The sequence below is a fragment of the Siphateles boraxobius genome, unplaced genomic scaffold (genome assembly GCF_051911475.1).
Source record: "Siphateles boraxobius isolate OS27281-9 unplaced genomic scaffold, OSU_SipBor_1 24, whole genome shotgun sequence".
NCBI classification, from domain to species: domain Eukaryota; kingdom Metazoa; phylum Chordata; class Actinopteri; order Cypriniformes; family Leuciscidae; genus Siphateles; species Siphateles boraxobius.
In genome coordinates, this window is record NW_027508855.1 from 17,241,553 (window position 1) to 17,264,270 (window position 22,718).

Below are 22,718 nucleotides of genomic sequence, written 5' to 3' on the forward strand. Positions count from 1 at the left end.
GTGCATATGCAGTGCGTGTTGCGATGGTATGCGGCGCTGGAGCAGTACGCGCTATTGTGCTTTCACATATCCTGCGTTTGCAGTGCGCAACTGATCTACGGCTGTGCGACAAATCACTATTTTTATTATTAGTGATTTTTATAAAATAATTTAAGTTTCACCATCGCGATTCTGTTTGTACACAAACAGTAGGCTAGTAGCCTAATACGTCTACACTTTCACAAGACTATTCACGTTTAAACTTATTACACTTAAACTCATTATTACTTCTGTATAGATTTATGTATTAAGTTGCTCAAGCAAGTGGCGAAACATTTCTAAATTTATTTTAAGATTTAACACAATTGACAAAAACAGCTCTCTCATATCTTTTCTTTAGCATTTAAATCTTTTGTACAAGAAATATTGCGGTCTCAAAAAACGTGTTTTCCCACCTCCACGAAGAGACAAGTGCATCCATTATGTCACGTTGTTGAGGTAACGTTACTGTGTAGTTTTCCTTGCTTTAATTACCCCGAGCTTAAAGTTAAAAAGAAAATGACTGCGAAAAATAGTAGTATACTTTAATTAAATTTAATTCAAACCCTGAAGATGGTTGTGTGTGAAAATCACAGTAAATCAGCAGTTTCTGAAATACTCAGACCAGCCCGAACATGGCATGGCACCAACAACCATGCCACATTCAATTTCACTTAAAACACATTTCTTCCCCATTCTGATGCTCTGTTTAAACATCAGCAGATCATCTTATTTAGACTATGTCTAAATACCTAAATGCATAGAGTTGTTGCCATGTGATTGGCTGAATAGATATTTGTGTGTATGTATGTATATATGTAATTTTTTCTAAATAATATTTGTAAATAAATAAAATCATACTGTGATTTAAGACTTTGGTCTTCCCGCCCAGCTCTAATGCCAGAAAGAGCGTTATCGCGGTAGTAAAGGTTACAAAGTGCATGCAAAGTATATGGAGAGGGGAAAAGACAAGTGAGGAAAATGAATAAGCTTATTGTGTGAAACAGGAAATGGGATAAAGTGAGAAAACAATGAAGTGGCTGTTTGGGTATGTCGAGGTTTAAAGATGGAGAAGTAGGGCAGTTAGGATGAAAAGAAACAAGAGGGGAGGTATTGCAAGAACGGGAATTTAACATGCATGCATGTGAGGGATGAGGAAGGAGAGAATAATGTGGAGAGAGAAAGACGGCCAGAGAGGAAATGATGTTAGTTTGTTTGGAAGTTGCTGAGTCATGAGTGGGCCGGATGATCACTGATAGAACGAACACCCGGGGCCCAGCGCAGGGGGTGGACTACGTCACACGGCATGCGCTCTGAACCACGGGCCATGATGTAAACACGACAGATATGCACTCACATTCATGCTGGTTGACCAAGAAAGTCTTGCTGGTTGTAGAAATGGTTCACCCTATAAACATTATTGCATGACTTTCTAAACCTCTATGACTGACTTTCTTCTGTGGAACACAAAAGTGGCATTTTTATATGATGAAAGAAAACCATACAGGGTTGCAGTGACAAGAGGGTAAATGATGCCAAAATCTTCTTAAGAAAAAAGGTTGTTCCATTACACTGCCCCGTGTCTGGCGTTTTTAAATGCAGAAATGTGTTTTGTGTGAACAGCCCCGCTCATTTGCTCTGAATATGCATATGGAAATAACCAAATTAACTGTAATTTTCATTTGTAAAATATTTAATTCGATAGATTATCATAAGAAATTGGCTTTGCCTCATGGTTATTTAATAGATAAAACAATTTGGGTTTGATTTCCATCAAAAATATCCAATGGACCCTTTTCATAGACTGTGATGAGGTTACTTATCCAGTTATTTTCTTTGTAAATCTAGTACAAAAAATATATAATTTAAAAAAAATGTAATGCACATCTACAACAACTTTGTTATATTACGTTGACATTATTTGACAGATAAGTAGTTAATTCTGCTGTTTGGGTGTTTCTAATACAGTTCTCTCTCTTCTGACCGACAGAATCAGTCCCACTGTATTTTTTTCTGCCTTTTGTAAATTCACGTAAAAATTCTATTGTGATTTTTTTTCTTTTGCGGTTGTAAATTAAATAAAAACATACTGTAATTTAAAACTTTGTCCACGATACCAGAATTAGCATTTTAAAGCAAACCATTTCTTTAAGCAAATTAGGAAGACTTGTGTGCAAACCACGAAACCAGCAACACATCTCAAAGACGTTTGTGACCAGCTTTTTCTCGTCTTTTTAGAAAGGACTTTGCACACCAAAGAAAACAGCTATACGTGTGATGGTTGTTCCTCTCCCTGTGTAGGTTAATGCTTCCTGTCAACCAATAAAAGAGCTGAGTGCATGATGCCGTCTATAGAATGGCCCCCTTCTCTTTTTTCTCTTTACTATGCAAGTGTTGTGGTTTTTCTGATCTGTTGCTTTCTTCATGTATTAAACCTTCATTTTGTCATGCTTCAGGGCTTCCAACGGAACTTTAAGAACAGCCCTTTACTTCTCACGCAGAGTTAAACGTTCACAGGCGTCCGAGAGGGCTGTGCGCTCGTGAATGAGGATGTGGGGAAGAGAATGGGGAGATTGGCTCCAGTTGTGTCGCAACGCGTCTGGTGCAGCGCAGCACCCATGTGCAGATTTTTTTTTAGCCTCAAAAGAAAAATTCCCCAGCTGCAAATGGCGACTGTGATCTGATTCCGAAGGTGGTTTGCACCACGTGTTGAGGGACTGCGCACATTCATGAGCAAACTCCGCATCGAGAACCACGGGCCCATCAGTGACTGGTATCAAATGCTTCTGACACTTTCAACTTCTTCAGTCTTTTTCTTCACATACACAACGCATTATAAAGTGACATGAGCGATATTAGTCACTCTCATCCTGTACTGGAGAGCTGAATGAGGGAGTGAGTAAATGTGAAGAATCAGTGTTGTACCAGCTGAGTTCAGAAGACTGCGTCAGCCGTGCAGTGATGAGCTAAACTGATACACTTTGTTAGCATTCATAGAAAGCTTGATTCATTGAACAGTTTCGGTACAGAGATTGCTAAGTCAGTAAAGATAACAAAGAGATAAATTGTTCACACACAAGAGAATATCAAAACCTTATAACAATCTCACAAAACACGTGTTCACCTAGCTAAAGTTGCAAGTAACGGAAGTAGTGGCAGATCTTCCGTATTGTGACACATCTGAGTGAAATGGATTATTGAAAAGACTAAATTTAGGGTGAGACTTGGTTCAATTTATTGGTTGTTGGTTGAATGGAGGCAGATCTTAATGCCTGTAAGCCTGTGTGAATTGTAGCCTCAGTTTCCTGTTCTAAGCTGACAGGAGTATCATCGGTGTGTCTTCTGCTGCTGTAGTCCGTCTGCTTCAAGGTTCAATCCATTCAGAGATTCTCATCTGCAGACCTTGGTTGTAACAAGTGGTTATTTGAGTTACTGTTGCATTTTTATCAGCTGGAACCAGTCTGGCCATTCTCCTCTGACCTCTGGCATCGACAAGGCATCTACGCCCACAGAACTACCGCTCACTGGATATTTCCTCTTTTTCTGGACATTATCTGTTAAACCTAGAGATGGTTTGTGTTTGAAAATCCCAGTAGATTAGCATTTACTGAAATACTCAAACCAGCCTGTCTGGCACCAACAACCATGCCACGTTCAATATCACTTAAATCCCATTTCTTTCCCATTCTGATGCTCAGTTTGAACTTCAGCAGCTCGTAAATGCCTAAATGCATTGAGTTGGTGCCATGTGTTTGGCTGAATAGGCTAGATAGATATTTGAATCAGTAAGCAGTTGAACACGTATACCAGACTTGCAGTCGATTGTAAGAAAGGGGTGACATGCATCACCAGAGAGAGGTCTGTCATTTTCACCGAAAGATTGACTTATGACATCAAATTACAAGGTCTAAATAAATAAATACAATGAAACATGCATGGATGGATCATTCACAATAAGATCAATAACATGCATTTTGAAAAATGATGGGCATTTTGAAAAAGATTGGCATTTCATGCCGACTTTGAGCGATCTCACTGACACTTATGAAATCACTGTCAAAACTCTCATTAGTAGTCCGTACATGTCGTTGCTGCTTATTTGCATAAAGTTGCACTCTGCTCAACTTTGTTGAATTGTTAAACCATCTTTGATGCTTGAGTCAGTGGAGATCAGCAGTTCTTAAGTATGTTTATCTGTTTTTTCCGAAGGTTTCGAAGACCATAAACTTGAAACCGTAAACATTCACAAATTTTTTTAAGTGTGCATTACATCTGTTCTGAGCAAAATTGCAGCCATAAGCACAGTGCCCAGTCGCCACATAAAAAAAAGCCAAACAAGAATGTCACCAGAGCTACTGTGAGCATATATAAACATGCACATTCGCTAGACATAATATGTATATACACATACACAAGGCACTACACATGTGCACAACACATTTGAGAAAGTAGTCGGATTCAAAATTTACAAGGCTAAAAATTTCCTGTAAAATAGATTATTTAAGATCTTCACCAGCTCTCAATTGATTCAAAATTTAATTTGAAATTTTAGCTCATTTGAATTGTTTGAGGCATTTACATAAAGACTTTTCAGTCCAATTTAGCTATCAGTCTAATTATAAATGGATTATTAATTTGCATTTAAATGTAACTTATGAAAAGGAATCATGTTGGTTGCCTTGTTGCAGCTAGCTACTTTCTATATTAATATGCAGCAGCATAGAGTCTGGTAATCTTAGCTTACATGTACTGAAGTAGCAAAATAAAGCTTAAATAAAATATGTACTTGATATTTTTCATTATGCAGTAAGCATTTTAAAAAAGCAACTTGTTATAGCAATCTATAGCAATCACAGAATAGAACGGACTTTATTGTGCATTTATGCAATTTTGTGATGTTGTTCATCTGTTTTTCGCAGTGATTTCCTGCTGTGCTGGTTACTGCAATGAATGGTAACACTGTCCAGCAGACCACAAGCACTGCACTATCCGTAGCACCCCCCTGTGGATGGAGGGAGTTCTGCGAGTTGCATGCCAGCACCACGGCCCGGGAACTTGCCCAGCACTACCGGCGCTTCATCAGAGAGCGGCCGGTACAGGATGTGGTCCCGCCGGAAAATTTCTCTAAGCAATTCAGCACACTGTTCCAGCACCACTTCAGCTGTGAGGTGGCTAAAGATGCAGAAACCCCCCTGTGGCCACCGCCATTACTACCCATGACTAGCCGCTTACGCATCACTTCCTTCTCAGGGGTTCTGGATTACCGGGAGACCGTACGGCCAGGAGCGTCTCCGCTAGTCACCTCGTTTGTGCCCAAACCAGATGCCGTTGGCATCCCTAGGGAACAGGAGCAGTTGCAGCGCTGCTCTCCTACAGACACTACACGCAGAACGCGACCACATAGCCAGGAAGATGAACACCCGGAGAGGAGGACAGGGTCAGAACGATACACGCACCCTGCGTTTCCCTTCCCTTCCCGTAGTGAGGTAACACACATTTCCGTCAGACGCATCCGTGAAAGCGTATGCCAACTCTTTAAGAAATCTCCGCAACTTGATGAATCTTCAAGTGGTTACCCTAGGGACGATTCACTCCAGGTGGGCGGACCATCTGCGACTGTTGAATGCACCTCTCAAACCCCACCTCAGACTGTGCAGGTAACCGCCCATCGCACCTCAAAGAAGGTTGCACTGTGGGAACGTTGGAATCCATTGCGAACTGTGAGACGGCGACAAGAGACAGGAAGTGTTTGTAAAGAGGGGCAGCTGCGGTACCTGGAGGTGGATGACACCATCTCAGACACACCCCCGCATTGGCTGCGCTGCCGCCTGCAGGTCAGGAGGACCAATGACCACACAGCTAGCGAGAGGTACCAGCTAGAGCTCTATGACCCACCAAAGGTAAGACGACCGGTCGAAAACCTAATGCATTTTTCAAGAGTGACTACTGTCATGTGTTTATTTATTTTCCCTAATTAGGGCCCAAGCCCTGAAAGGGCGAAGGCCCTATTGTTTTCCTTAGGATTCTTTATTATTATTTTTCTGTCAACCTTTCGGACACTTTTGGGGCCCTTAACGTGCTCGAAAACTCTTGAAACTTTGCACACAGGTCAGAAACCGTGGCCATCAGGGCCGGGCTGAAGCTGGTACCCGGGCGTGGCAGGGGGGCTCGACAGCGCCCCCTGGAACGGGGTCCGAAAACTTGGTCCATAAATCAAACACGCTTGCACGTAATAATATGAAACTCGGTACACATATAGATCTCATCGGGCCGAACAACTTTCATACTCTAAGTTATACGCCAGCCAAACAGGAAGTCGGCTATATAGGGTTGTTTGGAAACGCGTGCTATGGAATTTTAAATGCTCATCCTAGGGAATTCTTCCGATCGCCACCAAACTCGGTGTGCATGAAGTCAAGACATTGAGGATGATAAATTGCCGATTTTTGATAACTCCAATGGTTTGGCCGTGGCGAGGAAACAAATTTATGGCTAAAAAGGGAAACAGGAAGGGTGTTATAACTTCTACATACATTAACTGATCTTGATGTAACTTCAGCAGTGTGTTCGTTGTAAGAGGCTGTAAAAGGAGTATTGATATCTTAAGTACTGTTGCCATGGCAACGCATCAAACTTAAATTTTCTTTTTGGATGATTTTGAGACTCTTAGCATGCTTGAAATTGCATGAAACTCAACAGACAGATCACATTTATTGGCCAGTAGACATGTGCAAATTTTCAGAAACGGGCATGGTGCAGGGGCTCAGTAGCGCCACCTTTTGACAAAAGTGGGGTGGTTGGTTTTATGGTTTTATCTACAATCACAAAACTCGGTACGTATATTGCTCTCGTTGAGCCGGACAACCTTCTAATTTACAGTCATTAGCTCCGACCAACAGGAAGTCAGATATTTGGGTTTGAATGTGGATTGTTTTGGAGAATTCTCTCTAGATGGGGGCTAGATTAACCGTTTCACTGCTGTGTGGCCTGCATTGAAAAGGAAAATAAATGTCTTAAGCCTTGTATTTTTAAATAAGTTTTATTAATAAAAGCATAGAACCAGTTGATTTGCAGTGTATTGACAATAGTATTATATAATTAATTTATTAATTAAATTAACTTGGTCCATAAACTTGGTCTGATAAATCAAACACACTTGCATGTAATAATATGAAACTTGGTACACATATAGGTCTCATCGGGCCGAACAACTTTCGTGCTCTAAGTTTTAACCCAGCCAAAGAGGAAATCGTCTATTTTGGTCTGAATGTGAATTTTTTGATATTTCAGACTCTGAGTTTTTAGCTACTCCTCCTAAGTGGTTCATTTTATTCACACCAAACTTTTTCAACATTATGAAAATACATTAAAGACGCTAAATTATGAACGGATATTGAATATCTCAAACTGTTTTGATATGGTGAGGGATAAAAGTAATGTCAAAAAAGAATCAGGAAACATCTCATATCTTCTAAAAATTTAATTACACACCATTAATTTTTATATAAAATTATACAAATATTAGAACTAAACCATTTTATTCTGTTTTTTCAATTCAAGAAGTTTGAAAAAGTTAAAAACAGGCAGAATAGTTCTATTTGGTTAAACAAAAAATCATACATAGGGCTATACTGCCCTTTTGTGTCCAAAATTTTATCAAAATAGTACATAAAACGTATTTATATATAAATATATTAGGTATGTGACTGTGAGGATATTTTCCCACCGATTAATCGACGTGTGACACTGGTGAGGGCTTTTAAATCGCTAATAGAATTTAAAATTAATGCGCTATATATATTAGATGAATATATTTGTTTTCCTTCAAATTTTAATCAACTCTAACTTTATTCTCATCTGAATTATAAATCAATTCTTTCTGTATAAAAGAATACTACCATTAAAAAACACATTTGAGTTTCTATTTTAATCAATGTAGAATGTGTAACTTAAAAAATAAACAAATTAGTGCTTTGTTTGAGGACAAGAAACAAAAAACCAATGCAATATGATGAATGTCCAAAAAATGGCACACACAGACTGTTTTTAAATGTGTGTGTGAGAGAGATTTTGGTTGGGTGACAGTTGTACATTACAGTTTGACAAGAGTTTATAGTTTGACAAAAGCACAATATTGTGTTTTATTGCGAGTGTACACAAATAAGTAAACACTTTGCAGTTTGAATGATGTCCTGTATGAACAAAATGACGGAGTATGTTTTTATGTCTCCATTGTTAGATTGCGCCACACACACACACACACACACACACACACACACACACACACACACACATATATTGTGCATTCCAGCATTGCAATCTTGACATCGCAGCCTGTTCATTAGTCAACCTAACATATAATAATTACTCTGCTCTGTTTAAAAATTCAGTTTGTACCATTCAGCATAAGCACCGCTCCACTATGATGTTTTTCAAGCAAATTTTTGCGCATGTGAATAGGATGATTTTTTCCGTCGATATTTAAACGTGAGTTTATGACGATATATATATATTAGGGCTGTCAGTTAAACGCGTTATTAACGGCGTTAACGCAAACCCATTTTAACGGCGTTATTTTTTTTATCGCGCGATTAACGGTCTTTTTGGCCTAGCAAACTTTGTAGTTTTTTTTTCACATGCTTTTGCAATAGGACGCGGCATGGACGTTTTGAAAGCGCAAGCGGATCTAGCTAGACCGGAAACAAAACAACAGGCACGCCGCACACACTTGTTTGGGCTTGCGAGCCGGATGCGCGAGCGCGAATCTCTCTGCTCGCGCGTGGAATATAATGTGCCGAGCACGAATCTCTCTGCTCGAGTCGCGCGCTCTCAGATACACGCTGCTCTTGTTAGAATTTTCTCTGGGCTCGCTCAGACAATATGTGCCTGCACTTAAAACGTGTTCAGTGCAATCGCGAATCTCTCCTCTTCCCCAGCTAACAATTTTAGGTTATAAGAACGTTTTCATAACGTTCCCATTAAGTTATAAAAACGTTATTTCTGAATGTTATAGGAACGTTCAAAACGTCCAGTTTTGAGTGGATGACGAGCGCGAGACACCGAAATGGATGCCAATAAGATTCTGAATGGAACGTTTACTTTTAAAAAGTTGCCAAATGGTTCCATTGAAGATACCAAAGTGATCTGTGTGTTTTGTCGTTGTGAACTGAGCTATCATCATCGCAGCACGTCCAGTCTGAAATACCACTTGATGATGGCCAAACACACACACACACACAGCTGATGCGAATTCTCCGCCCCCTCGTCAATATCAGGACCTCGTCAGTATTTCTTTCACCCTTTTATTGATGGACAGTGTTACATTGTGTGAGAGATTATTTGCTCCAAGTAAGAATGTTTTAGTGTGAAATTGAACACAATATATGCCAATGTTGTTTTCAATAAAAAACATTTGCACAAAGCAAGCCGATCCACTTTTCCATGTTGATAAGAGCATTAAAATGAGAAAAAATAATGGGACAAAAAGAAATCAAGAGACATTTAGAATAGATAAAAATGTGCGATTAAATGCGATTAATCGCGAGTTAACTATGACATTAATGCGATTAATCGCGATTAAATATTTTAATCGTTTGACAGCACTAATATATATATATATATATATATATATATATATATATATATATATATATACACACACACACACTCAAACACACACACACATATATATATATATATATATATATATATATATATATATATATATAAATATAAATATAGCTGCGAGCAGGGATGAAAGGGCCGGGGTTGCGGTGCCACCGGCTTGGGCCTATCATCGCTGCTCGCAGCTATATTTTGTTAATTGTATCTCTGAGTTTTTAGTTGTTTCTGACTTACTGTAACTTTATATATTGGTCAGATCTTTTGATTAGATCATTATCAGTAGACGAAATATTAAGGTATATTTCAAGGAAATTTGGAAAATTGTCATCATTTACTTAACTTTACAGTATGTTGCTCAAAACGCATGAATTTCTTCCATGAACAAAAAATGAGTTGTTTAGTAGAATCTCATTTGCATTATATCTTCAAATATGGCACATTAGAATGTATTGTACAAAGTTTGATGTCCACCTAGTGTGACTTACCTTGAAGCATTATATTTAAATGTATGCAAACATGAATGAGATTTAAGAGCGAAGTCGTGCTTTAGATAATAAAAATGTAAATTTCATTCACATATAAATATGACATATCATGAAGTGTTGTAAGAAGGTTGATGTCAATGACAAATCACACAAGAACCAATGGCATTGGTGCATTTTGCCATGAATTCTGGTGTGATTTGTCTTGATGCGTTGTATTTAAATATATGCAATTGTAAATGAGATTTGAAAGATGTTTCATGTTTTAGTTAATAAAAATGTAAATTTTATCCACAGATAGTCAAATATGGCACATCAAGATGTGTTGCACCAGTTTTGTCGTCAATGACACAGAACCAAGCAATATGTTTAAATACATGCAAATGTGATTGAGATTTAAGTGCTATGTCGTGTTTTAGTTAATAAAAATTACAATTTGATTCACCTTTATGCAAATATGATGCATTAAGATCGGTTGCACCACGTTTGATGTCAATGAAACATGAGAACCAATTGGATTTGATGTCAAACATGGTGTGAATGTTCTTGAGGCCTTAAATTTTCATAATTGTGAATACAAATGAGATTTAAGAGCTATATGGCAGAGTGGAGGAATTTCAGTAAATAACTTAAGTTTAGAAAAGTTTCAAACTTGTAGCCCTTATATTCTGCTAGATTTATCCTGCTCCATGGAAGATAGAATTTCAGATGGGTTTGAAACATCACAAGGGTGTGTAAATGATGCATTTATTTTCTTTGCTTTAAATCAAAACCAATGATAGGCGTGATTCACCTAGTAAGTGATATGTTCACAGTAACACTCATTTAACATAATTATCCACCCACATGCAAGACAAACAGCCAATTTGAAACGAAGTATGATTGATACTATCGTATGTAATGAAACTAATAAGGACACAATTACTGTTTTGTCTGCATTTCTCTCAACCTCGCTCCATTTCTCTTGCTGACACAGCAAGATAGCCTAATTGGTAGTTTTGTTAGTTCATTCAGAAAGCAAATGACGTCTGCTCACTTGAGGGGTTACGGTACGGCTATATCAAGGCACTGATTGGCTGCTGAGGAATCTTGGCAGAGATATGAGAACTTGCTCTGAATGTCTATATAAGGGAACAGCAACGTAGACCAAGAAAGCTCAAACACTTAAAGTTTATAGACTCCAATAAATGTCAGAAGCATGCACACACATTTTAACTTAAATTTAGCAACGCATTCATTTTTTTTTTGGACATTTTATTAGATTCATAATTTTAAAAGGAGAGAAATGGAAATTCATTTTCTGAGCATGCATCATACTTTATTTCACAGTATCTTATGTACTGTAGTGATATGTAAGCGTCGAGGCTGCATTATAGAGTGCACACTAGTCCGTGCCTTGATTCTGTAATTCTGCGCTCTATGTTTGGTGTGTTGTAGTCACTACAATAGCAGCAGCGAGGGCAGCTATGCTAAGAAAGGAAGCTGCAGGGTGGCTGATAATTTCTTTGCGTGAGAAACTTTGTTTCAGGGAAGTCCTAACTTTAAATCCAGCCTGTGCACAGCAGATAAATTAGTTTGATTATCTGCTTTCAGATTCCACTGAAGTGTTTTATTATTATCAAGTAAAAAATGACTAGATAGGCCAGAGACAAAAGTGTTAGAATATATGTATAGATATTAGATATACGTTTACTTGTGTATGGCTCAACATCAAGCTTTTCCAGGGACAGTTTTCATCTTAAGTGCATGACATTTTAAAGTCACGAATCACGATCCACTAAAGTTGCTAGATTCATTATTGCGTAAAGTACGCAAAGTTCATTATTGGCCTAAACAGATGACTAGTTATGTGTTTCTAGGCAAAAATTATCTATCTATCTATCTATCTATCTATCTGTCTATCTATCTATCTGTCTTGATCATTCTGATTCAATTTCAGCGAGTGAAGAACAAATTTATACTTGCGTGCGTTATTTAATAATGATAACTTTATTTTTATATAGCGCCTTTAAAGCAGCTTCTCAAGAAAAAAAAAAAGTCAGGTAAGCTAACCTAAAAAAATTAGTTTTTAAATGAGATTTAAAAATAATTAGAGTCTGTGCATCTCTGATATTTGGAGGGAGTGCATTCCAAAGCCTAGGAGTGTAAGATGAAAAAGCCCTTACAGTACGCAACCAAGTCTGTGGGACTGCCAATAGACCAGCTTGTGAGGAGCGTGAATGACGCTTGGGTGTGTATAAAGTTAAAAGCGCAGACAGATACTGAGAGGCCAGACCATGCAGTGCCTTGTATGTGAGCATAGGAACCTGACCGGGAGCCAGTGCAAAGGCTTTAAAATTGGTATAATATGCTCATTTCTCTTGACTCCAGTCAGGATCCAAACAGCAGAATTTTGTGTTGTTTTAGTAACCCTAGCAAGAAGTGCATTGCAGTAGTCAATGAGGGAAAAAACAAAGGTATTAATAAGCCTTTCAGTCACAGAGAGGGATAACATAGAGTGGAGTCTTGCAATATTTCTGATTTGAAAAAAGGAGTTCTTAACAGTGTACTGCACATGAGAGTCAAAGGGAAGACTAGAATCAAATATATCTCCTAAGTTTTGTTATTTAGTTTAAGCCTCCAAATCAGAGCTTTACGAAGCTGATGAGAGGTGCCAATGAGCAAGACCTCAGTCACTATTAAGACACAACATTTTCTTTGGACATCCATGATTTTATCTCAGAAATACAATGTTAAAAAAGGACCATCCAAATTTTGACCAGGCTTAGAGTAAATATAAATCTGAGTGTCATCTGTATAAAAGTGATAATTAAGCCCAGGTGATCTTAGAAGTAATCCGAGTGGAACAATGTAAATGCTAAAAAGTAAGGGGCCCAAAATTGAACCTTGAGGAACACCCGTACGGACAGAGCCAATCTCAGACCTGAAACCACTTATATAGACAAACTGTTGATGATCAGAGAGGTAAGATCTAAACCAGGTTAAAACAGTCTCAGAAACATCAAAGACAGTTTCCAGACGATTGAGTAAACGGTTGTGATTGACAGTATCAAAAGCGGCGCTAAGATCAAGAAGGATAAGAATAGAAAGAGAACCAGAATCTGAGGCTATTAACAGATCATTGGTGACCTTGAACAAGGCTGTCTCAGTACTATGAAATTTTCAAGAACCAGACTGAAGGGGTTCAAAATGATTATTTACTGTGAGATGAGTGTGTAGCTTCAAAACCACGTTCTAGAATTTTTGCAAGAAACGGAAGATTTGATATAGGGTGATAATTATTTCAGTTATCCAAATCTGCATCATGCTTCTTAGGAACAGGTGTTACAGCAGCAGTTTTCAATGCTGCTGGTACAACACCAGTACACAAAGATTCATTAACAATGCCAAGAACAGCTGGGCACAGTGAGTAAACAAGCTTGTAGGGAGGGGATCAAGTAAGCAAGTGGTAACTTTCATACGTGATACTTCCCTAGTGAGCAGCTCAGAGTCAGTTTCAGAAAAGGTAGTAGCCTAAAGGATGTGCCGGAGATATAATGTTACCCATAAAATGATGCCATTAACTTGGTTCTTTTATTGTTTTTCTTCTTTTATTCCTCTTGTGCAGAACTCACAATGTACACATTAAGTTTTTTGTTGTAATTTAGTTGTAATTGGGCGTAAATGTGCACATTTATGTGTGGTCAAAGTGTAAACACAAAACAATTCACAATTAATATCCAGTAATGTTTGCATCACCAAATAGATTACTCCAAACATTAACATCAGCTTTAGATAATAAACATTAAAGTATATGGTTATAAATCAAAGATATCCCCTACAAGCAAATATCACATTAGCATGAAACATTATAACATATGTGTGATACAACTGTCAATAGATTGTCAGATTTCTAAAACGGTCGCTATATTACAAACATGTATTAAACTTTGTTTACCAAATAAATTCAACACATTGTATGAATATTTCAAAAGGCAATTTAAACTGTAAATGTCTAACCAAACATAATAAACAAACGAATATAGCATCTAGTCGCAAATAGCGATCTACATAGTGATTTGTCAATATACTTATAACAACAAAATGTTACTCACCACGCTGGGAATATATAGTTTTAGATTATATTTTTATCTGTAATTGTTATAGAATGTTAGAAAGTCTGCATATGAGCATCAACAGGGCTTTCTCACTCCGTTCAGTTCAGTTTTTTCCCCCTTACAGGCGCAACATCAGGAGCCTACAGAATCAACATCCTTAAAGGTGCAGCACCCTACAAATAATTTAATAAACATTGTCAATTTTAGAACTAAAGAAATGTAGAAAATCATTACACAACTGATTTGAGTCAGGCAGAGAGGTACCAGCATTAACTTTGAGAAGTCTGTTTATTTATTAAAGAGATGCCTAGGATTACTTTGATTGTTATCTAAAATCGGAGAAAAATAAACAGATCTGGCAGACTCAGTTGCAAATCTATATTCCCCCAGGTGGTCTTTCCAAGCTTGATAAAATACAATCAGGCCTGAGTCACGCCACTTGCGCTCCAATTTACAGCAAGATGCTTTCCTAAAGCGCAGGTCATCATTATAGCAAGGGGCAGAACGGATAAAAAAGTGACTCTGCGGGACATCAAGGGAACAAAATAATCTAAATTAGAGGCAAGAACAGTATTCAACTGATAAATCGTATCTTCAAGAGGAGCTGACGGAAGAGAGGAAACAACAGAGACAGCAAAATCTGACGGATTCATTGATTTCCATTTAAGCAACTGAAGACAGCTGTTATACAATTACATAATTTGCAATCACAAGGTCTAATGTATGACCTTTGTTATGTGTTGGGCCACTAATGAACCGTTTAAGATTAAAACAGTCCAATAAAAATCGGAAGTCCTTTGTCACCACACAGTCATTTTGGTCAGTGTGAATTTTAAAGTCCCCTAGAATGAGGATACTCTTAAATTTAAAGCACAACATTTGCAACAAGCAAGCAAACTCAGACATAAAAGCTTAATTTGCCTTTAATCGTACGGTATTATTTATTTATTTATTAGCCGGCAATTATTCAGTTAAGTGATTGATGCCCATGAGTGTGTTATGTTGATATTTTTAGTTCTAATATTCCAAACGACACCCAGTCTAGGTTTTTGACACGAACTGTCAACTATGTTTGATTTTTGGGCAATTATAAAATGTGCTGGTGAAGTTAGAAATGCTTTTTACGTAGTTCATTATACTTATTTTACGGATTTCGGACTTCATACTCAGAGACTGACATGTTTGGCTTGTCAAAATTTCGTTGACTTGAGCAAATCAAGTTCTTTTTCTTTTTTTTACCAGGAGTGGTTTTCATGCACAAAGTTGTCCGTCTCTTATAACAAAAATATTTAAACCCATGAAAATGCAGATCCTTTTGGAGATAATAGTGAAATAAATCACTTTTTATTGTTCATTGTTCCATAACTCCATTATTACACCTTATTACCCCCAGATTTAGACTCATATGTGTGTAGAAAAACTGGACGGTTTCTTGCTTGTTTATGTGTACGTGATGTTGTTTGGAAGGTTTGAGAAACATCTGTTTTGGGCCTCAAATGATAGTGTTCATTAAACAGGGCTTCTAGGGCTTGAGACCACAGACCTTTAATTGCTGATGTAGTCTGAACAAGTTTGGTCGAGCTGTGCTTCGAAACCTTAAATCGGATAGAAGACACACAGACTCTTATATACTGTATATGGACACCAGAATAGCCAGCAGTTTGCAGTGCCCTTGAGCCAATAGAGTATGGATTGAATAAGACCTTGTGTTTGTGTTGTATGTTGACGTCTTCTGATGTGGCTTGTTGGTGTGTGAGCAAGCGAGAAGGAAGACATGCCATGATAAAGTTTGAGTTCAGATTTTGCTATTATTTTTATGTTTTGGAGGTGTAATCATGTCTTGTTTTTCTAGTATTATTTGCTGTACAGCAATCGCATCCAGTGCTGTGGAAAATATTTCTAATTCTAGAAAACCGCATCCTCCCATCTGGAGTGTGTTAGAGCTTCACAGTGACCTTATGCACATGCAGATGCTCACACAACTACATACAGAGTCGTTTTAACTCACTCTTTAACAAGCCACTAACTACTAAATCCGGTCAACAACACAATATTCAATATAACAGTCTGCACTGATTTACACAGAACCTAATAAAAAATTGCATAAGATAATATGATAGTTTTTGTTTGTTATGTATGGGGGGGTTGAATTTTTTTTCAGCGGCCGTGGTTCTTGATTCCCTTATTTGATTTTTCCATGGGGAGTAAAAAAAAAAAACTTTGATAAATGAAGTAAGCCAACCAGCTTTGAGATGAATCACAACATTTGTGAACTTTTTGTTTTAAGCAAAACGGCAAAAATTAAATTTTCTATGGAGAAAATGAATGGGATTTTTACCTGTTAGGCTCTGTTCATGACACGTGCCCTCGTTTGTTTTTCATTTGCTTTTTAAAGAAACAGTCTGAAACTTGACTGAAACCCAGTCTGACTCAAAAGTTTAGTTTCTTAACGTGATCTAGCAGCTCTGACCTCGTACCCGGGTTTATCGATATGAGAATCTGCAGATTGATAAGTAGGCCACAGTCATAACGAAATTAGACATGTCCTTATTTCTCCGAAAGCATAACACTTGACAAGTGTTATATCAAGAATTATATCACACACACAGATGCACACAGCAGCAATACACACTGATGCATTCTTAAAGATGTACTTGCGCACACACTCATTTGCAGGCCGTGCATTGTTTCACAGGATGACAACAGCATTTTTTTTATTTCGAACAGAAGTGCAAGTAATAATTTTCTATTTGTCAATTTTTTATAATTTGCATGACTAATTTAATTCAAGATTAATTGCATGCATTAGTTTTAAATGCATCACTGTTTTCTCATTCGTCATTTTGTCAAATTGTAGTTTCATGTCGCATATGTTCTATTTTAGCGTTTCTCAGCTGGTCTTGGTAATCATTTCGTATATTTTGGGGCCTGCATAGTTCAGGATAATATTAATACATTTCATGCCTGACTTATTATTCTTATTTACTTGCATAAAACTTTCGGTTCTGATTTCGAAACCAGCTGAGAACCACTGCTCCATAATGGAAAAATAAATGATTATTGATAAAATCTTTTTCGAATAGTCTGAAATAATGTTAACATAAAAAAAACATATTTTTATTTTAAGGACAGGCATTTGTAATGCATCCATTTATTTATTTCATTTTTCTATTTTTTTATTATTATTTCATTTGATTTGGTTTTCTTTATATAATTATTTGTATTCATTTATTTTGGATATCTGAGCACATTGTTTGGCCTATTTAATAATTTAGTGTTTTTACACCTCATGGTTTCCATGAACTGACTAGTTTGTTTTGATAGTTTTGCTCTGTCTGTTAGCTTCTGCTTTTTTTATTTACTGATGTAGTTCAATCATTAGTAGTAAAGCAAATCTGTCAACATTACTGATTCCCGCTGGTACAGACTGTCCAAAGCCTTCACATCGGAAGAATCAGGACTGATATGAGATCCATTGTGTGCTTTGCATATGACAGTTACTTATCTTTGGGTGGTTGTGTGTTTTTGTGTAAAACACATTCACCCAATACCTCTGAGAGCTGTGCGCTCGGTGGACAAACACGGCTATGTGAGTGGTGGGTGTGAAACAGCCTCTGCTTAAAATATTGTGTGTAACATAGCAGTGTCGCCTGTAATTCAACAGTACAGCCTCGTGACGCCTGTGTTATGCATCATTGAATGCTTGTTTTTTTGGACCCAAGCACTGTTGAAGGCCCCCAGTGTGAATATTCACAACAGCTGTGCAGTGTGTGTGAAATATACAATGAGTTTTGGGTGAATTTCTTTAGTTCCTTTTACTAAAATTTGTCCAAACTGTATTTTAAAACAAAACAATGTTTGAATGTTTTTAATTAAATTAATGTGTGTTGGGGTGTAACGGTACACAGAAGTCACAATTTGGTACGCACCTTGATTTTGGGGTCACGGTTTGATACGAGTTTGGTACATTTACCGAACCCCCCTGCCAGATTCAAAATTGTTTACACTCACAATAAAAACATAACATTGTGCTTTTGTAAAATAAAGAAAACAAACAGGATGTCGCTTTCTACCATCCCGGTTTCCTTTCCGTAAATCTTGTGGAACGCGTCACAAAAATGAATCGAATCTCAGCGTATAGGATACTATCAAGCTCTTGCGTTCCATCTGAATCTTGGTTTGGGTTGATGCATAGATTGTCTCTTCTTCTGTTCTTTTTCCTGTTGCGGTTAGCAGACACCGATTGAGTGTGTGACCATGCACTTGCACAAATGCAACCACTTCAAATTTTAACTTGCACATTCTCCAAAAATTGTCGCATATTTTGGTCGGGTAACCTAGTGGTTTTTTCATGTCAGAACATTCTATTCGCTTTTTTAAATTGTAAATCGTTGTCAGTGTGAGCGCCCTATTTTAAGTCTTTTACAATTATTTTTGTAATCTTTGATATAGAAATTAATTATAAAACTATTATGCTTATACTATAACAATTATAACAGTACTTCGTTTCGGTATGTCAGCTTGCCATCCGATATCGATCCTATCAGAAATCAAGCGACCTACTGTTGTTTTGGTTACTGAAACGTAGTTTCAAAACACTATCGAACCAATTTATTAAATGAGTAAAATAAATTAGTAGTGTAGTTGTGTATTTTTAGTGGCATCAGACCCATCCAGACACTGTCATTTGCATCCTTTGGGTTTGATTTTTAATACCATTTTTTTCATACAATAGGGTGTTATTTTTCTCAGAATTCACCTGTAACTTCATATGGCCCCCTTTACACCTGGCAATTTCAATCTGACCCTATGCATTGGAATGAAGGTGTGAATGCAATCTGGCTAAAAGAAATCCATATTCTATCCGAATACGGAATACATGGTGATGCCAGGTGTAAAAGGCCTCATCCGTCATTTCTGCATTGCATGCATCCGTTAGGATGAGCAGTACATCTCATGCTTTTATTTTCAATTTTGGTCCCCTGACGTGAGCAAATGGTGTTTAGGTTTCGGTGCGTGGTTTTTCAGTGTGTGCTCATGTGGAAAGCATGTCAAAGCTCTTTATTTTGTATATCAAAGGTGTTTGCTATAGCAGCGTGTTTGTGTGAATCCAGTGACATGTTGCGCAGTATGTTTTTCTCCTAGCTAACAGCTGTTTCAAGCGGTGTCTGCAGGTGGCCACGTGACACTTCAGTTTTGTCGCGTCATATCGGCGTAGACTGTTTCGGTGCAATATAGATAGTCGATTATTGCAAAAGTTCTAGTCATTTTCGCAGTAAATACTGCAACAATTTGAATATATACTGCGTTTGAGGATAGACAGCTTGGTTGATTCTGATGGGAGTTTTTTCTCATGTTTGCAGTGCAGTGATCTGCAATGATTTTAATGGTAACATTCTAGTTTTGTTGCATAATATGCATCATGTTTGTAATCTAGACGGCTTTGTTGATTGTAATGGGCGTAGAGATGAGTAATGTACCGATTTAAACCATAAATCGGATATATAAACAATAAACCAATTTGCTTCTGCATCAAAGCAGAAGCATCAAATAAAATATAAAATATTAAGAATTTTAAATATTTTTTATTTATTATTATTAACTATATATTTGATAAAATATTGAATAAAATTCTACTACATTTTTTATATTAATACATATAAAATTAAACAGTATCCATTTATTTATTTTGTTAGCTATTTTAAAGAATATCCTAGGATGATTGCATGTAATAAAAATAAATAAATAAAAAAATACATTTATTTATGTAAATATGTAAGATAAAATATAGAAATAATAATGTAAATAAAGAAATAAAAACTCTGAATTTTGATAGTCCTACCATTACTTTGGACATTTGTTTTAAAAGGACATTTCATTATTATTATTATTTTTTCAACAGTTCCTGAATCACTTTCTCATACAAATTTATATATATATATAAAAAAATGTGTATACGATATATATAGTCATGTAAATGATATGCTTTTGGCATATCGGAAATTTTAAGAGCATCATGATATAACTTTCTTTACTTATCGCCCACCTTAAAAGGGCGTGTTTTAGTTCCTCTCATGCATCGAGTCTCTAGCAGTGCAGACTGGGTGTGAGGTGATCATAAAGATTCTATATTTCGAGCGTGTGGGCATTGTTGCAGCTCTTTATGTTAAAACCTGCAACCGCTGAGCTGGTATACCTGACCTCACTAAGCCACCCATGGAAAGCACCGCTTGCTCCCCCTCAATCTCTCTCTTTCTCTCTCTCTATTCGTCTCTCTCTATCGTTGTGTGCATGTAGGTGCTGTGGTTCACCTTCTTCTAGTCCGTAAACAGGATGCTCGCTCGACCTGTGTGTGTGTGTGTGTGTGTGCGTGTGTGCGTGCGTGCGTGCGTGCGTCCGTGCGTGCGTGCGTGCGTGTGCGTGTGTGTTTTTTCACTAGTGTATGAGTATTGTGCCGTGTTTTGTCATTGTACTCACACTTTCCAGCAAGCCAAATTGCATGTGCATTTATGGTGATTAAGCCAATAAATCTCTTTCTGTAATTAAAGGGCCGGTGCAGTTTCTCAACATTATTGCAGGTGAACGGATGTTTTTGAATCAATAGTTACAGATATACTGCTGAAGCTGTGATAAGGTTTGAACTAAAAATAGAGGAAAAAATTAACTCTTTTGCTTGATGGATTAATGCACTTTTTCCCCCTGCTGTGCATTGAAATGCAACAAGCACATGGAGCATCTTAACACAGCTAGCGGTGGATGACAAGTGGTTTTCTAGCTGTTTCAGATTACAGAAAACATCCCTTTTTTAAAGAAAAGTGAGATATTTGTCCATCTACGGGAAACCTGCTCTTTTTTTCATCTGCGCTTCTCCCTCTCCCTCACTCTATCTCTGTATTTCTTTCATGTGTATTTTCTCAGTACTGCTGTGGTGGGGCTTTCGAAAGCAGCAGTAAAGGTCAGAGTGATTGACACTCTATTTTAGCAGCGTGCAGGGAGGGAGATGGAGGTAAATAAATGAAAGGAATGTAAAAAAAAATAAAGCCAGTGAAAACCATGAGCAAACCATTCTTACCTAAGAAGGGTTCAGTCTTAAACACAAGCATGTACATGTGTACAAATACAAAAGGGGTCATATAATGGTACATGCACTTTTACAAGTTGCTCTTTAATTTTTTTGTGCCTGTACACAACCATCATATAATGATAAAAATCCATCCAGTGTTTTTGTTTTAATCTCCTTATATGTTTTCCCCTGCCTCAAATTGAGCCGTTCGATCTTGTGACGTCACTAAATCGGACGCCCCTCCCACGATTGATAATTGACAGCAGCGTTTCAACACAGACTTGCCCTGAGCGAGCTGTCATCGTAGTCCTCCATTGTTGATACACTGGAGCAGAATGGCGTCTAAGCGATTGTGGTGTTCTGTCCTTGTGTGTAGGACAGAACACCACAGCAGTCATTTTAATGTTCCTAAATTCGAACCGCTGAAGACGCAGTGACTGAGTTTTATTTTTGAAGGGAATATTCCCAACGATCAACGTAAATGCTTTTGTGTTTGCGCTAATCAGTTCTCACCAGACTGCTTTATAAATGAGGGTCAGTGTAAATCTGGTTTTGCTAAAAAGCTGGTCCTGAAAAAAGAATCTTTACCAACTATTCGTGTTCCTGCTGCTCCTCCAGAAGAAGTGAATGTAATGTTTTATTAACCTTTAAATATTAATCTTTGCAAATCGCTTGCACGCTTCACGATGAATGCGGCTAATGTTTACACTATATATTACAGCATGTTTTCTATGTAACGTTACGACGTTCTCAATATAATTCATAATCACACTTTATAATGAACAACGCGTTAACCAACCATTCAGAAACGTCCTGTTCGAGCCTTAATTGTCGAACTTCTTCGGGACCATCATCTTGTTCCTGGTCCGACTCCGGTTCAAATTGGTATGGTTGCACAGATGTGTCCTCGGAGACTCCCGCTGCCATTCTTGTTCCAAAATATACCCTCAACTGTTGTCAAGGCAACACTCCACGTGCGTGGTTTCAAAACGCCCCAAAGAATAGAGGGTCGGAGTGAGCAAAGCTCATTATCATTTAAAGGCATATGCACTGAAACGGCGATGTTGAAAACAGAGCTGTTTTTGACCAGGTAAAATAAGTGTTTTCTTACAATACTAAAAGACAATTTAACTTTTTTTTCTAAACTAATGCATTATATTTTATATATATGTATATATATCTCGAACTGTGACTCTCAAACCTTGGCCCTCTCACTTTTTCGAAAAAGTAAACTGAGTCTAAAATCAGTATATGCTGTCCTTGCAACTGTGTCGCTTTGAAGAAACTAGACAGCTAGCTAACAAACACACATGAAGCAGGTTATCCTTTCCAGAATGTTTACTTGTGTGATCCTTTTTCTTTTGTAAAAAGGCATATCTTTCTCCAAGGCAAAGACTGTTTGTGCGTTGAATTGAAATTGATGCTGCACTTTGA

The 22,718-nt window shown here is 37.5% G+C and overlaps 1 protein-coding gene across 1 annotated transcript in view; it reads left to right on the forward strand.

Moving 5' to 3' along the window:
- The window catches only part of sh2b3 (SH2B adaptor protein 3), a 51,387-nt gene that overhangs the window by 7,044 nt on the left and 21,625 nt on the right, over positions 1-22,718 (forward strand). Inside the window, exon 2 of the mRNA XM_077241706.1 lies at positions 4,938-5,918. Within this exon, the coding sequence (XP_077097821.1) occupies positions 4,965-5,918 (954 nt within the window). The 5' untranslated portion in view covers positions 4,938-4,964. The remainder of the gene's footprint in view (positions 1-4,937; positions 5,919-22,718) is intronic.